Source organism: Balaenoptera ricei, chromosome 19 (genome assembly GCF_028023285.1).
Source record: "Balaenoptera ricei isolate mBalRic1 chromosome 19, mBalRic1.hap2, whole genome shotgun sequence".
NCBI lineage: Eukaryota > Metazoa > Chordata > Mammalia > Artiodactyla > Balaenopteridae > Balaenoptera > Balaenoptera ricei.
The window spans coordinates 7,990,515-8,006,659 of record NC_082657.1 but is presented as its reverse complement, the minus strand read 5'-3'; the positions used below and the strand labels follow the sequence as shown (position 1 = coordinate 8,006,659).

Here is a 16,145-nt window from a genome sequence, read left to right as displayed (position 1 = left end):
AAGACACATACTCATACTGTTATTTAAATTATTCCAAGCTCCCACATTGTGATTCTGGCTAGATGAATATTCAGTGTTTACTTGTTGACTGTGTAAATGCTCCCATAGATGCCACACATAGTAAACCATGATTCCTTGATTCCTTTCCTCTCCTACACAATTGTTTGTTTTTCCTGGCCGTCAATATTGTCTTTTTTTTTTTCAATTGCCTAGTGTCTGAGTTTTCCTTGTGCTTAACTAATTCAAATCCAAATTCTCCACTAACTATATGAACCTCTTCTTTATGTGTTCAGAGGCATCAGGTACTCCATTAATTTCATCTTATTAAAGAAGTTTCTCACATAGCCTCTGACCTGCTCCAGTCTGGAACATAGCCGCCATCTTGATCCCATCACCTCCTTCCTGGTTCGGATCCTGTTGTATCCCATTTCTTACTCTTCCTGTGTTTTGCTCCCTTGTTCTTTTGAGCTTCCTGACAAAAGGCACATGGGAGATACATTTTGGAGACATTGCATACATGAAAACATCTTTACTTTTGATGGGCCATCTGGCTGGGTATAAAATTCTGGGTTGGAGATCATTTTCCTCCAGAAGTTTGAAGGCATCACTCCACTGTCTTCTAATTTCCAGTGTTATTGTTGAAAAATCCAGTCATTTGGATTCCTAAGCCCTGTGTGTGACCCGTTTTTCTTTTCCCTGTCCTCAGTGTGCTGACAATTCTCAGCAATGTGTCTTCATCTGTTTTCTCAGTGTGCTGACAGTTCTCAGCAATGTGTCTTCATCTATTTTCATGTGTCTTCTTTTTCTATTTTCTATGACTGGACCTTTCAGTCGTATCCTGAGGTCATTCATTCTGGGAAATTTTCTTGAATTCTTTCAATGACAGTTCGCCTCTTCCTTCCATTTCTGTTTTTTCTTTCTAGAACTCTTATTAACTTGATATTGGGCTTCCTGGACTATCCATTTCTTTTATTCTCTCTCTTATTTTTCTAACTCTTTCTCTTTCTGCCCTACTCCCTGGGAGATTTTCTTAATATTATCTCCCACTCTTGTATTAAGCTTTATCACTTCTGCTAGTATATTTTTGATTTCTAAGAACTCTTTTTTGATCTCTGAATTTTTATGGTATTTTGTAAATTTTATAGTATTATTCTGTAGTATCCTACTTTATAATATCCTATTCATGGTTCAAAGCTGCAGTATCTTGTCTTGTTTCTCTGATGATATTAATGATAGTTGTTGGGTTTTTCTTTTTTTTTTTTTTTTTACATCTTCTACTCTCTGCATGTCTGCATGTTTCCTCCAAGTTCCCCCCCCCCACTTCCTATTTGTTTTGTTTCTATCTTTCTTTCTTTCTTTCTTTCTTTCTTTTTTTGCCGTGCCACACGGCTTGCAGGATCTTAGTTCCCCAACCAGGGATTGAACCTGGGCCATTCCTTGTTTCTATCTTTCTTGTTAGAGGCTTTATCTGATGTCTAGTAATCCTTAATAGTCAGTTAATATTTGGGAGTGGGCATCCAAAATTCTGGAAGTGGCGGGTCTGTGAGCACATAAGCAGAGTTGTTGACTGTGAACTTCACTGTAGGGTGAGCTGTCTGGACCATTTTTGTTGGGGAATCCCCAATATCAGTATTCTTTGGTCTCTTTTCCTGGGTTAGTCATATATATATATATATATATATATATATATATATATATATATATATATATATATATATATACACACATATATATGTATATATTTGTATATGTAGACATACTATATATATGTTTTTAAAATAGAGAGGACCAAAGAAGAAAACAAATAATGAATCATGATCTCCCTGGCAAGATACCCCTAACCTAACCATATGCAAGTTAAAAGGCACTCATTCATTCATTCATTCATGCATCCAATAAATATTTATTAAGGTCTTCTTGCACCAGACACTGGGCTAGGCACTGAGGGTATAGCAGTGAACAAATCAAAGTCTCTGTTCTCCTAGCGCTTCCATTCTAGTCTGGAAGACAGACACATGTGTGTCTAGAGCAGCGCTCTCCTACAGCCCCTTCTGCAATGATGGAAATGTTCAAGATGTCAGCAGTCCAATATGGTAGCCAACAGCTCTCAAACACTGGAGATGAGGTTGGTGTAACTACAGAACTGAATTTTAAATTTTAATTAAAATTGGAATTCAAATAGCCACCTGTGGCTAGTGGCTACCACCTTGGACAACACTAGAAAATTCCATCCTTACAGAGAGGTACAAGGGATTGGCAGCCTCATGGCTTTGGCTAGCTCACATTCCAAATGTGGGCTTACCCTACCACTGAGGGCAAGCAACCTCACAGGAAGAGAAAGGAAATGCATCTCTTAAAAAGAAAGAAAGAAACACAGCTTCTCCCAGCCAGTTCTGGAAGCCCATTCCATGAGAGAGGTTCAATTTCTCACTCACTTATGAGGGCCGAAAAGGAAACATCAAGTCCCCTTTCCCTAAAGGAAGCATTATTTTTCATTTTTTTCAGATCAATTCAACCATGTATACACACACATCTTTATACATTCCTCACTGAAAGTACACACTGTTCTCTTGCATTTTCCGTGGAGGAAAGCCTCTTGGCATCTTTTCCCTATTAATGAAATCTTACCTCTCAGCTCCAGTGATTGGCACACAGAATGCTGGTCTCAAACCAGCCTGAATTCATTCATTCAACCCCTCTTTATTGAGCATGTGTTGTATGCCAGGTGCTGTTTTAGACCCTGTGGATACAGCAGTGAGCCCGGCAAGCAACGTCTGCTCCTTCACGGAACTTAAATTCCAGTGTGTGTGGGGGGTGGGGCCGCGGGGAGATGAATGATAAAGCTAATAACTAAAAACATTTTATAGTTACAAGGAGGTAAGTGCTATGGACAAAAATAGGGCAGGGTGAGAGAGTTTGGGAGACCCAGGAAGGAGGCTACAGGTTGCAGTATTAAACAGTGTACCAGGGAAGATGCCTTTGGAGCAAACACTTGAAGGAGGTGAGGGGGCCAGCCAGGCGGCTATCTGGGAGAAGGATATTATTGCAGCAGAGAGAATGGCCAGTGCAAAGGCCCTGAGGCAGGAGCAGACTGGAGCAATCCAGGAACTGCACAAAGCCCAGCGTGGCTGGAGCAGACATAGTGAGGGAGGCGTGCATGGGAGACAAGGCAGAGGGGTAACAAGGCAGAGGGGTAAGCCAGCGAAGTGCAGTGAGCTGAGGGCGGACGGGAGCCGAGGAGTGACGGGAGCTGACTCAAATGTCAAGATCCCTCTAGCAACAGGGTGGGAATTTTTATTTTTCCCAAAAAAAGGCTGGCGGACATGGCTGAGTTTTACTAGAGGTTTAGGATCAATGTAGGGGGTGGGTAGGGAGTAAGGAGGTGGGGAAAGAGGCAGGCATTATATCCCAGAATAACTGAGCAAACAATTAAATTCAAAGCAGATTCTCAGCTTCTCTCTTCCTGAAAGCCCTGCTCACCTTCCCACCACTGGAAGTCTTGATTGTTGGCTCTAAAATACTTCTCCGTTCTTTCCTCCCACACCTCTCCCTTGTACACGCCCCCCTCCCAGGACCCCTGAAGACCCTCCTTCCATCTAGTCCCCAGCGCCTCCATCCCTACTCTTTGGCCTGACTCAGGAAACTCCGAGTTCTTCCCACTTAAACAATTCACCTTTCGCCCCCAAGGGCATTTTCCTAAACAAAGAGACACCTCGAGAGAAATTACAGTTTGCCTACAAGGCAGCAGTGCCCGCAAGTAGTGCGGTATTTTTCTCGCCTATGTACTGTGTATGTTTCCAGATGTCAGCTGGGCTCTCCCTGCCTGTTAGGATCTGTATAAGATGAACTCAAACCCCATTCTCCAACTACGGGGTGGCGAATGCCCTCCCCACGTTCCAGAGCTTTGAATTCTTTGCCCCACCCCAAGTTGTTGCTTCAGCTGGATCCATTCTATCTGGGGAATCCTCTCTCTGTCTCCCCTTTTGGGGTGCAAGGACTAAGTCTGTCCTTTTCCTTAATTTCTATGCAACCAACCATGGACACAAGGCATTTATATGCGCTTATGTGAGTGTGTGGACAGGGCTTCACTGAAAGTTTGGGGACACAGAGGTTTTCACATCAACAGACAGGCAAACAACTCAAGACTCCAGGTGATGTATTCATGTCAGGAAGACCCTTTGCCTTCTCCTCACCAAGCATCCAGCCACATGCCTTGATGTCTCTCGTCTTCCCCAGACCTGAGCTGTCCAAGACTATTTAAATTTAAATTAGGGACTTCCCTGGAGGTCCAGTGGTTGAGACTCCGTGCTTCCAATGCAGGGGGCAGGGGTTCAATCTCTGGTCGGAGAACTAAGATCCCACATGCCTTGGCGTGGCAAAAAAAAAAAATTAATTAAAATTAAATACAATTTAAAGTTACATCCCTTTGTCGTACTGATCACATTTCAAGTGCTCCAGAGCCATGGTGGCTGCCACGTTGGGCTGCACAGATGGGACATTTCCATCATCCCAGAATGTTCCTTTGGACAATGTTGGACTAGAAAAGACAGATACCTCCCTCTAAGAACTAGTCTGGTGTCTACAATTAAGATGACCAAAATTTCACTCCACAAAATAACTATGGAGCTATATTCTATCTAGGATTCCGGGACTAGTGGTTTTTTTTCCCTCATTTATACACCCTGGACATCTTCACAGGTCAGATCATGAGTACTTACCTTATGTCATAGGCTAGTTACACAGTGTGTAATCCACAGAAGTGTGGATTCCTTTATCCATTCATTCATTTACTCCGCAAATATTTACGACCACCTTGTATGTGTCAGGAACTGCTGGGTCACAGCCAAGAACGTGATGGTCTTGGATCCTGCCCTAGAGGGGCTTGCATTGTGGTAGGAGAGGCTGAGATTAATCAAATCATCACAGAGATAAATGTAAAATGGCAGCAGTTGGGAAGGAAGTGACATGTGGCGAGTGCCACAATGTATTCATCAGTGAGAACTACTAATTCTGTATCCGTGCTTATCTTCCCACCAAACTGTAGATATTAGGGCCTAGAGGGAGAACCCAAGCAAATTAAGATACATGTCTGGGCCTGCGTTTCCCCGGTCTGAATAATGGAGATAATAGTTTCTACCTCATAGGAGTGTTGAGAGAATGGAGTTACTACAGTAGATAGAACAGTGTCTGGAACAACAGAAGTCATCATTAACACTATTATTATTTGTATGATTCTCCTTTCTTTTTTTTTTTTTTTTTTTAAAGTATTTATTTATTTATTTATGGCTGTGTTGGGTCTTCGTTTCTGTGCGAGGGCTTTCTCCAGTTGCGGCAAGCGGGGGCCACTCTTCATCGCGGTGCGCGGGCCTCTCACTATCGCGGCCTCTCTTGTTGCGGAGCACAGGCTCCAGACGCGCAGGCTCAGTAATTGTGGCTCACGGGCCCAGCCGCTCCGCGGCACGTGGGATCCTCCCAGACCAGGGCTCGAACCCGTGTCCCCTGCATTGGCAGGCAGATTCTCAACCACTGCGCCACCAGGGAAGCCCTGATTCTCCTTTCTGAGCTTCAGTCCTCCTCTTTAAAATGGAGGAGTATACGGGACCTTCTCTGCAAGGTTCCAGTAAGGATTGAACCAGTAGTTATTTCATTAACAGTCACAGCTAACACTTCTCTGGCACTTCCTTTGCTCCGAGGGCTATCCGTGCAACAACCTTGGAAGGGAGGTATTGCCGCTGTCCCCATTTGACAGATGTTTAAACAGAGGCACAAAAAGGTGCAGTGACTTACTGAGAAGTTCACCACTAGTTAGAATCTGGAGCAGTTGGAGGTTAGGAGGTAGAGGGATTCTGGGTTGCCCATTCGGGCATCTGGGTGGAACTGACCCTGCCCTTCATGCCCCTGCCGGCAGGAAGCTGGACGCCTTCATCTACGACGCGGCTGTGCTCAACTACATGGCCCGCAAAGATGAGGGCTGCAAGCTCGTCACCATCGGCTCGGGCAAGGTCTTTGCCACCACAGGCTACGGCATCGCTCTGCACAAGGGTTCCCGCTGGAAGCGGCCCATCGACCTGGCACTTCTGCAGTTCCTGGGGGATGGTGCGGCTGCACGCAGAGATGCCTACAGGGGGTGGGGAAGGGAGGGGAGGCAAAGACCCCTGGGTACTGGGGAAGGAGGGGGTGAGGACCAGGACACCAGGGTCTGAGGACCTAGACTCCTATATCAGAGAGGAGGGTCCTCAGAGGGTGCCCACGGAAGGTGACCTCCCACCTTCCTGTCCCCAGATGAGATCGAGATGCTGGAGCGGCTGTGGCTCTCGGGGATCTGCCACAATGACAAAATCGAGGTGATGAGCAGCAAGCTGGACATCGACAACATGGCGGGCGTCTTCTACATGCTCCTGGTGGCCATGGGCCTCTCCCTGCTGGTCTTCGCCTGGGAGCACCTGGTGTACTGGCGCCTGCGGCACTGCCTGGGGCCCACCCATCGCATGGATTTCCTGCTGGCCTTCTCCAGGGTATGGGGGAGAGAGGGAGGTGGAGGGGGAGAGATGGGAGGAAACAGGCAGGGACGCCTAGAAATGGAAGGGAGCTGGCTCGAGGTGCTGGAGAGGAGGGAGGGACGGAGGGAAGGCAGGTGGTCCGCAGCACCCCGCGCTGACCGGGCTTCTGCCGCGACCCCCGCAGGGCATGTACAGCTGCTGCAGCGCGGAGGCTGCCCCGCCGCCCGCCAAGCCCCCGCCGCCGCCGCAGCCGCTGCCCAGCCCGGTATACCCGGCGGCGAGGCCCGCTCCCGGCCCCGCGCCCTTCATGCCCCGCGACCGCGCCACTGTGGACCGCTGGCGCCGCGCCAAAGGTGCAGGGCCGCCGGGCGGCGCGAGCTTGGCCGACGGCTTCCACCGCTACTACGGCCCCATCGAGCCGCAGGGCCTGGGCGTGGGCGAGGCGCGCGTCGCGCCCCGGGGCGCAACTGGGCGCCCGCTATCGCCGCCGGCTACGCAGCCCCCGCAGAAGCCGCCGCCCTCCTACTTTGCCATCGTGCGCGACAAAGAGCCGGCCGAGCCCCCCGCCGGCGCCTTCCCTGGCTTCCCGTCGCCGCCCGCGCCCCCGGCCGCCGCGGCCACAGCCGTCGGGCCGCCGCTCTGCCGCCTGGCCTTCGAGGACGAGAGCCCGCCGGCGCCCACGCGCTGGCCGCGCTCGGACCCCGAGAGCCAGCCCCTGTTGGGCCCCGGCGCGGGGGGCGCGGGCGGTGCGGGGGGCGCGGGCGGCGGAGTCCAGGCCGCGCCACCCCCGTGCCGCGCCGCGCCGCCCCCCTGTCCTTACCTTGACCTAGAGCCGTCGCCGTCGGACTCGGAGGACTCGGAGAGCCTGGGCGGCGCGTCGCTGGGCGGCCTGGAGCCCTGGTGGTTCGCCGACTTCCCCTACCCGTACGCCGAGCGTCTCGGGCCGCCGCCTGGCCGCTACTGGTCGGTCGACAAGCTCGGGGGCTGGCGCGCCGGCAGCTGGGACTACCTGCCCCCGCGCAGCGGCCCCGCCGCCTGGCACTGTCGCCACTGCGCCAGCCTGGAGCTGCTGCCGCCTCCGCGCCATCTCAGCTGCTCACACGACGGCCTGGACGGCGGCTGGTGGGCGCCGCCGCCCCCGCCCTGGGCCGCGGGGCCCCCGCCCCGGCGCCGGGCCCGCTGCGGATGCCCGCGGTCACATCCTCACCGCCCACGGGCCTCGCACCGCGCGCCCGCAGCTGCCGCGCCGCACCACCACCGGCACCGGCGCGCCGCGGGGGGCTGGGACCTCCCGCCGCCCGCGCCCACCTCGCGATCGCTCGAGGACCTCAGCTCGTGTCCCCGCGCCGCCCCCGCGCGCAGGCTCACCGGGCCCTCCCGCCACGCGCGCCGGTGCCCGCACGCCGCGCACTGGGGGCCGCCGCTGCCCGCTGCGCCCCACCGGAGACACCGGGGCGGGGACCTGGGTACCCGCCGGGGCTCGGCGCACTTTTCCAGCCTCGAGTCCGAGGTATGACGCGGCCTGGGGGGCCCCGCCGCCCCCTCGGTCAGCGCAGGCCACAGCCCGAGGGGGCACGCGCAGTGGACAGGACCCGCACGGGTTGGGAAGGAAGGAAAGGGAACTGGCCGGACCCCGCCTGGAGCAGCGTCCTGCGCCCCTCGCTATGGGGGCACCTCGAGCCGGGGGGGATTTGGTCCCTCAAATCTCACCCAGCCTGGGAGCAAGGAGATGGGGTCTCGGAGCCCACTGGACTTTTTTTTAAACCCGACAAGGGCTTTTTAACGTCACCAGATGGGGCAGGAGGTGGTGGGGTCACGCCACGCCCGCGTCCCTCCCCCACGCCTGGGGCCGTGGCCCCCACATCACTGTGCAGCTCCCCGGCCCCAGCCACGCCTCCGGGGAAGCCCGTTTTTAACCTTCCATCCATCGGGACTCAAAACTGTGAGACGCGTTCGCCAAACTGTGACCCCAGACCTTGGCCCCCGCCACACAGAAACCCCTGACCCCAGACTGTGACTTCCGACCCCTAAAAATGGTCATCCGACCCCAGACTGTGACCCCTGACCCCAAACTGTGACCCGAGCCCCAGACCGTGCCCCGACCAGACTCTGCCCCTCGACCTCAAACCGTGACACCCCCTTCTCCTTTTCCACCCGCGGTAGCTTTCCCCTCTTTCGACCTAGCACACGCCCCCAACGGAAGCCCCGCCTCCACTGCCCCAGCGTTGATCCCAACCTCCATCAGGCCAAAACTTCCCACCCTGTCGCACCTCACTCCCAGCCCCAGGTGCCACTAATCACATGCTCTCCAAATCCAACCCTTATTTGTGACCTTTCAGTGAAGACCCAGCAGACCCTCAAAAGCCTCCTCTTCCCAGATCTCCAGCCGGGTCTGGAGCTGGGTTGTGGAAGAGAGGGGTCTGGGAGTCCACACTCATCACCAAGCTCCCTTCCCACTCTCCTGTCCCATATTGCAGTGTTTGGAATAAACCATGTTTTTATGCCTCCTCAAGCCCAGTGTGAGCTCCGTGTCTGTCTCTTAGTCCCCCTCAAGCTTCTCTGGAGGAAATAAAAACAGAAAAGTCCCAAAGAGGAAGAGGGGGCAGAAAGAGAATTCCGGCAAGAACAGAGACCCTGGAGGGATGTGGGAGGTAAAGACTCAAAGAGGCGGTGAGAAAAGACCCTAAGAAGAGAAGGGCTGAGAAGGGGTTGGGGTGGAAGGAGAAGGGGGACAGAGAACTCAAGAAAGATCTGGGATCAAAACTTTTCTAGGATCAAGTCTAGTGTCTCATTCCTATGGCAACAGGTAATGAGGCTTGCTAGGTTCTGAATATCCTGTTCATGCAAGCGAGGAGAGTGTCTGTTATACCCCAGTCAATCCACGTATCTTGAATTCCGTTAATCTCACCAATGAGAACCTATTTCTAACATTTCATTATGCCAATTAGCCAAACCTCTGGTGCTGATGGGCAATAAAAAGAGCGGAAGCACTTGTAATAGCTGCCTCCAGAGGGTGGACTTTCTGATTAAGTGCTTGCTGACCAGAGCTGCAAGGTGAACGCCTGGTTAGGCAACTGACTGCCCCTAGAGGGTAGATTCAACCAGCTAATTTACACATATCATCCTGTCTACACTTAACCATTTTGAAGTAAATTAAAGCCTTCATAACAAGGAGGGGAGAAGAAACCGGCTTTATGGGTCCTCAGGGAGCAGAAACCTAGTCTCCTTGCCAGGAAGGGCTCTTATTTGCATACACGAATAATTAATTAAGTGCAAAGAAGGGACTGGGAGTCAAAGGTGGAAGGGAGAGTCGGGGCTTGGAGCTCCTCTAGTTGATGGGGAAAACAGGCCTCCTGCAGAACTACAACTCCCAGGAGGACTTGCCGCTGCTCTGCGGCAGAGCGCCCCAAAGTCATGGGGAGGGTATGGTTTCCCCGGATCTGCAGGCCTCGCTAGCCAGGCCAGGACGCAGTTACCTTAGCTCTCCTTCACCCCTCTCCCCATTGCCCTCTCTAATTGGTGAACGAGGAGGTTTCCAAGGTAACCGCGCAGTAGGGAGGATCCTCACAAGAAGGGAAGCGAGACCCGGAAGTGACGCTCTTACCTCGCGCCGGCGGCGGGAGGCTCCAAAGATGGCTGCGCGCAAGGGTCGGCGGCGCACGTGTGAAACCGGGGAGCCTATGGACGCCGAGTCCCACGACGCAGGGTCCAAGGGCCCGGCCCAGGTCTACCTACCCGGCCGGGGACCCCCGCTGCGCGAAGGAGAGGAGCTGGTCATGGACGAGGAGGCCTACGTGCTGTACCACCGAGCACAGACTGGTAGGCCTGGGCACCCGGACTCCTGCGTCCTGAGGAAGGAGGGGACTGGAATCCTGGGTCCTGAGGGGGGAGTTGGTCCTGAGCTTTTAACTTAAGAGGCACTCTGAAGGAGAAGATTGGGGTGTAAGAGGGTTGACATCACGCTCAAGAGGACTGAGATCCCTCTGCCCCATCCTAATTTTCCAACTCCTCCGTCCATCCCCAGGCGCCCCCTGTCTCAGCTTCGACATAGTCCGGGATCAGCTGGGAGACAACCGGACCGAGCTTCCTCTTACACTTTATCTGTGTGCTGGGACCCAGGCCGAGAGCGCCCAAAGCAACAGGTGAGTAAGAACTGACGTTTTCCCAGGACCAGGGACCTGAGCCACCAGCTCCCTCTTCCTCGGGACCTAGAAGTCGGGGTTTCCAGCCTCCTCCCACCCTCCTTACTAAGGATCCTGGCACCCGGTGCCTCATTCATGCCACACCTCCCCCAGATTGATGATACTTCGGATGCACAATCTGCATGGGACAAAGCCCCCGCCATCTGAGAGCAGTGACGAGGAGGAGGAGGAGGAGGATGAAGAGGATGAAGAAGAGCGGAAGCCTCAGCTGGAGCTGGCGATGGTGCCCCATTATGGCGGCATCAACAGAGTTCGGGTAAATACAGCACCAGCAGCCTGCCCTACGTTCTCTGGAGCACACCCCCCCGCACCCATGCCCTTCAGCTTCTAGAAAAGCACCTGGCACGTAGTTTTATATATTATGGTAATTGTCAGTATGTGCTAGATGCTATAGGGTTGGGTTTTTTTTTCAGCAAGCATCATTTGTACCAAATTGATTATTTATTTATTTACTTATTTATTTGGCTGTGTTGGGTCTTAGTTGTGGCACACGGGATCCTTCATTGTGGTGCGAGGGCCTCTCTAGTTGTGGCGCGGGCTGTAGAGCACACGGGCTCAGTAGTTGCGGCAGGCGGGCTCTCTAGTTGAGGTGCGTGGGCTCTATAGAGCAAGCGCGGGGGCTTAGTTGCCCCACGGCACGGGGATCTTAGTTCCCCGACCAGGGATCGAACCTGCGTCCCCTGCATTGGAAGGCGGATTCTTAATAGAGGGATATTTTTTAATGTTCTTTCCTCTCCTGTAAAACGGTGAGAGTCACAAAGCTTACCTGATGGGGCCGGTGTGAGGATAAACTGAAATGACATAAAGCGTTATTTCAATAACTGGAAGTTTTTCAGGTGTCTAGAAACAGCGCTTGGCTGTAACTTGAGATATGTGTTTTCTCTTACTGCTCAGGGACTCTTGTGGGCTGGGGGGTTACTTTTGTGCTTCAGAGTTACAACCCCTTCTAATCAGGTTAATGTGAGAATTAAATGAGTTGCTGTGTGTATAGTACTTGGAGCAGTGCTTGCCTCATAGTTCTTGAGAAGTATTTCCATTAAAGTATTACCATGTCTCGGGTACTGTTTTAGACTGTGGGGAGTTAACGGGGTGTGAAAGGTCTCTGGCTCCTTGAAACTTACATACCAGTGGGAAAGGGAACAAGAGGAAACTAAGCATATGTGTATATGTCCAAAGATGCTAAGTGTTGTGGAGAAAAATGAAACAAGGTGAGGGAGTTAGGGTCTTTTGGAGTGGGGTTGCCTCTTTAAATATTGTGGTCAAGGAAGCATTCACTGATAAGGTGCCATTTGAACAGAGACCCGCAGGAAATGAGGGAGTGAGGCAAGGGTATCTGTGGGAAGAGGTTTGCGGGCAAGGAAATAACAAGTGCAAAGGCCCTGGGGCAAACTGAGGAGTTCTGAGGGAAGCTGGGGAGAACAGTGCTGAATGGATGAGGGGGAGAGTGACACAGTGTGGCAGATGGGCACGGAGGAGACATTGTTTAGGGCCTTGTAGGCCAGTGTAAGGACTTGGCTTTTACTTGGGGAGAAATTGGGAGCTGTTGGTGGGTTTAGAACGAAAGATGGCTGGGATCTGACTTGTGTTTTAAAGGGATCCCTCTTACTGCTGTATTGAGAATAGACTGCAGGGAGGCAAGGGCAGAAGGACAGTCCTGTGAGGAGGCCAGTACAGGAATGCAGAGAAGGGTGACTTCGGTAGTAACACGAGTGACGGCAGCAGAGGTACTGAGAGAGGATTGGAAGTGTGGCATTTTGGGTGGAGCCAGCATAGGTGGTGGGTGTGAGGAAGGAGAGACAAGTGGGGAATGAGTCCTGCGGTTTGGGGCCCAAGGCGGGACCTCCAGGGAAGAGTAGGTGGCAGTGGGCAATTAGGAACTTGGCTTTGGCCTTGTGATGTCTAAACAGTCAGTTCGATGTGAGCCTGGAGTTGAGGAGAGAGGTCAGGGCTAGGGGCTACTGGAAACCTTGAGGCTGAACAGGATCTCCTAGTGAGCAAAGGTACACAGGCAGAGAGATCCGGAGACAGGCCTGTGAGCAGCCTACATTTAGACAGTTACAGGGAACAGGAGCCTGAACACACTTCTGGGGGCTGGTGGAATAAAAGCGTCGATTCCTGGGAGTCCGGAAGGAGTTTTGTCCTCCCCCTACCATCATCTCTACCACAGGATGGGGAGTTGTCCGGGGTACCAAGCTGCTCTTGCAGGCCGTGATTCCATTCCCGCAAAGGTTTCTGGGAGTTGTAGTCCCAGCCATGGGTCGGGGGCGGGTCTGAGGAGCTGCAGTTCTGGTTCTGGGGGATGCTGGGGGCTGTGGTCGCCACCTGGAGCCTCCTGTCCCTCTCACCTCCGCTCCCCTTCTCCCTCCCCTGCAGGTGTCCTGGCTGGGTGAGGAGCCAGTGGCTGGGGTGTGGTCAGAGAAGGGCCAGGTGGAGGTGTTTGCGCTGCGGCGGCTTCTGCAGGTGGTGGATGACCCCCAGGCCCTAGCGACCTTCCTCCGGGATGAGCAGGCCCGCGTGAAGCCCATCTTCGCCTTCTCTGGCCACATGGGCGAGGGCTTTGCACTCGACTGGTCCCCTCGTGTGCCCGGTGAGTCCCTGGGGTGTGCAGTTAGCCCTGAGGGCTGGGCAGGAGCAGGGTCTACAGCAGGGGTGGGTGCTAAGGTGGGAGTGAGCCGCGGCCGGGTGGGACAGGGTTGTGTCCTGACTCCCCTTCGCAGGGCGCCTGCTGACCGGTGACTGTCAGAAGAACATCCACCTCTGGACGCCTACGGACGGCGGTTCCTGGCACGTGGACCAGCGGCCATTCGTGGGCCACACACGCTCCGTGGAGGACCTGCAGTGGTCTCCAACCGAGGACACGGTGAGGGAGGACTGGGGGTCTGGACTCCTGGGGTGGGGAGGGGGGCAGGTCCTAATGAGGGGGTCACTAAAAGAGAGGGTAGCCCACCACTGGACCCCGGTCTCCAGAGTGGGGCGGGGGTACACCAGGGTGCCTCAGACTCTGCCTTGTCCAGGTATTTGCCTCTTGCTCAGCTGATGCCTCCATCCGCATCTGGGACATCCGGGCAGCCCCCAGCAAGGCCTGCATGCTCACCACCGCCACCGCCCACGATGGGGATGTCAACGTCATCAGCTGGAGCCGCCGGGAGCCCTTCCTGCTCAGCGGCGGGGATGACGGAGCCCTCAAGGTCTGGGACCTGCGGCAGTTCAAGGTACTGTCCCAGCTGGACGCCTGGGGCGGGAGAAGCTCCTGCTACCGGAGGCCACTAGGATTTGTGGGTTTCCCCTCCCGAGATGGTTTATACACCAGCACTGGGAAGGCCCTGTGAATTGGGGTCCAGATGAGGAAACAGGCTCCGCGAGAGGAAGGCTTGGGGCTGCTGTGGGGTCGCTCCCTCTGCCATCTGGAGATCTGACACGAGGGAAGGGGCTGGGTGGCGGAGACTACGGCTCTCATCTGCCCGCGGGGAGCCATGCGCCGGCCGTGCTGCCCAGGGGCTCAAGGGCTTCAGAAGACGGTCGTTTTTCTTTCCGTGGATTTTGTAGAATCAGCTGAGAACAGAGCCCAGCTCACTCATTTTGGGAGGGGGAACTGAGGGCCAGAAGGGACAGGAGCAGATAGGATGTGACCACCTAGCTAAGCGTTGACTCTGCAGAGCTGAGAGGGTCTCCAGGCAGGAGAAGTTGCAGCTCTTGGCCTCCCTCTGGACAAAGCCGTGACTTCATACACCTCTGGGCCTTCCCGGGATCATCTTTTTATTCCCCCCAATGTAATGAGTTCTACAGAATCAGCCCTGGGGAAGCTTCTAGAAATGGATTCCAGCCCCCCAGTTAGGTGCATGGCCAGGTCACAGGGCCAAAGTGGATTGGCCACTGGAACGTTGGAACCACTTCTCCAAATGAGAGAGACCCCAACCCCCACCAGCACCTTTGCTTTAGTAAAAGTGTCGTTCTTTGCCTCGGCCTCTCTGGAGCCTGGGAGTCATGCCACTGCCCCCTTTAAGGCCTTCTAGAATCAGCGGGCAGAGCACTTGCGGAACCACGCCTTCCTTTTATAGGGAAGGAAACTGAGGCAGGCCCAGGGAGGAGCAAGTGTTGTGGTTTTGTGGCCTGGAGCTGGGAGGGGCTTCTTTGCAGGTGAAACCACAACTCCCAGCAGCCCCTGGGACATCACACCTTTATTACCAGCTGTACTTTGCGCTCTGTCCCTTTCAGAGAACCTGGGTTTGTGGGGGGGCACAAGGGGTGGAGCCCTGGTTGAACCCTAAGGCTGGAGAGGGGTGGGGGGTCTCTGCCTGGGTCACCCCAGGCGTCAGGCTGAGGGCCTCAGAGGCCCTGACTCCCATCTTCCCGTAGTCTGGCTCCCCGGTGGCCACCTTCAAGCAGCACGTGGCCCCCGTGACCTCCGTCGAGTGGCACCCCCAGGACAGTGGGGTCTTCGCGGCCTCGGGTGCAGACAACCAGATCACACAGTGGGACCTGGCGGTGGAGCGGGACCCCGAGGCCGGCGACGCGGAGACTGACCCTGCGCTGGCAGACCTCCCCCAGCAGCTGTTGTTCGTGCACCAGGGCGAGACAGCCCTGAAGGAGCTGCACTGGCACCCGCAGTGCCCCGGGCTCCTGGTCAGCACCGCCCAGTCAGGCTTCACCGTCTTCCGCACCATCAGCGTCTGAGGCCGGCTGGGCCGCATCTATCTGGCCCTCCACTTGGGGACTGAAGTTGAAGTTCATTCCCCTGGAAGGGACTCGTTCAGATCTGTTGGCCAGCGCTTCTCCAGAAGGACTTAGTTTGGCCCATTGGCTGCCGTGACGGATTCTGTTTGACTTATTGTTCTTTGAAAGGACTCGGTTTGGTCCGATGCCCCCCTTGCCAAAGGATATGGTTTGATCCGTGGCTCTAAAACTAGGGCTTGGTTTGCTCCCACGACTCCTCCAACCAAAGGACTGGGTTTGACCCATGGCCCTGTAAGACCAGTGGGTTTGACTCTGGTGACCCCTGTTGCCCAAAACCTTGGTTTAGCCCAGTGACCCCCCTCCCACCCCCACCTGTCAGAAGACTCCATTGGCTTTTTCCCAGATGGGCCTGGCGTGGCCTGTGTTGCTGTGGACACTTTGTCAGCTGCAGCACTTGGCGTGACCCTTTGACCTCTCTGCCCCTGGCCTCCCCCAGGGAACCCAAGTGCTTTACAGTGGCTGGACCAAATTCGAGGAGTGGGTTCCTGCAGCAGAATTTGGCCCTTGTCTTCCTGCCAACTGTGTTTGGCCACGACTTCCCAGGGAGAGGCCGCGTGGGGCCTTCTCCCCTCCTCCCAAAGGCAGGCACCGTGCAGGGGGGGAGAGTCGGGGGCTCCTGAGGGGCAATAAAGGACCAGAATGAGGCCTGGAGTGTGTGAGACTCGTCCTTCTGGCCTGCCTCATGAGGAGGAGGGAGGACCTGGCACCC

The 16,145-nt window shown here is 54.5% G+C and overlaps 2 protein-coding genes across 2 annotated transcripts in view; both read left to right on the top strand.

Annotated features, from left to right (window-relative positions):
• GRIN2D (glutamate ionotropic receptor NMDA type subunit 2D) overlaps nt 1-8,016 on the top strand; it is a 29,385-nt gene extending 21,369 nt beyond the window's left edge. Inside the window, exons 10-12 of the mRNA XM_059906173.1 lie at nt 5,909-6,096; nt 6,283-6,515; nt 6,685-8,016. Of these exons, the coding sequence (XP_059762156.1) occupies nt 5,909-6,096; nt 6,283-6,515; nt 6,685-8,016 (1,753 nt within the window). The remainder of the gene's footprint in view (nt 1-5,908; nt 6,097-6,282; nt 6,516-6,684) is intronic.
• A 2,076-nt stretch (nt 8,017-10,092) lies between these two features.
• Nucleotides 10,093-16,080, top strand: GRWD1 (glutamate rich WD repeat containing 1). Its single transcript, XM_059904782.1, has 7 exons — nt 10,093-10,319; nt 10,525-10,642; nt 10,796-10,958; nt 13,076-13,289; nt 13,420-13,562; nt 13,717-13,914; nt 15,059-16,080. Exons 1-7 carry the CDS (start codon nt 10,133-10,135, stop codon nt 15,374-15,376), a joined length of 1,341 nt encoding a protein of 446 aa, XP_059760765.1. The 5' UTR covers nt 10,093-10,132; the 3' UTR covers nt 15,377-16,080.
• Nucleotides 16,081-16,145: the final 65 nt, after the last annotated feature.

Bases quoted from the DNA above. Each gene is read 5' to 3' on its own strand.
- GRWD1 (XM_059904782.1), top strand. From the start codon at position 10,133: ATGGCTGCGCGCAAGGGTCGGCGGCGCACGTGTGAAACCGGGGAGCCT. The intron at 10,643-10,795 runs GTGAGTAAGAAC...CACCTCCCCCAG, and splicing joins GAGAGCGCCCAAAGCAACAG to ATTGATGATACTTCGGATGC. The intron at 10,959-13,075 runs GTAAATACAGCA...CCTCCCCTGCAG, and splicing joins GCGGCATCAACAGAGTTCGG to GTGTCCTGGCTGGGTGAGGA.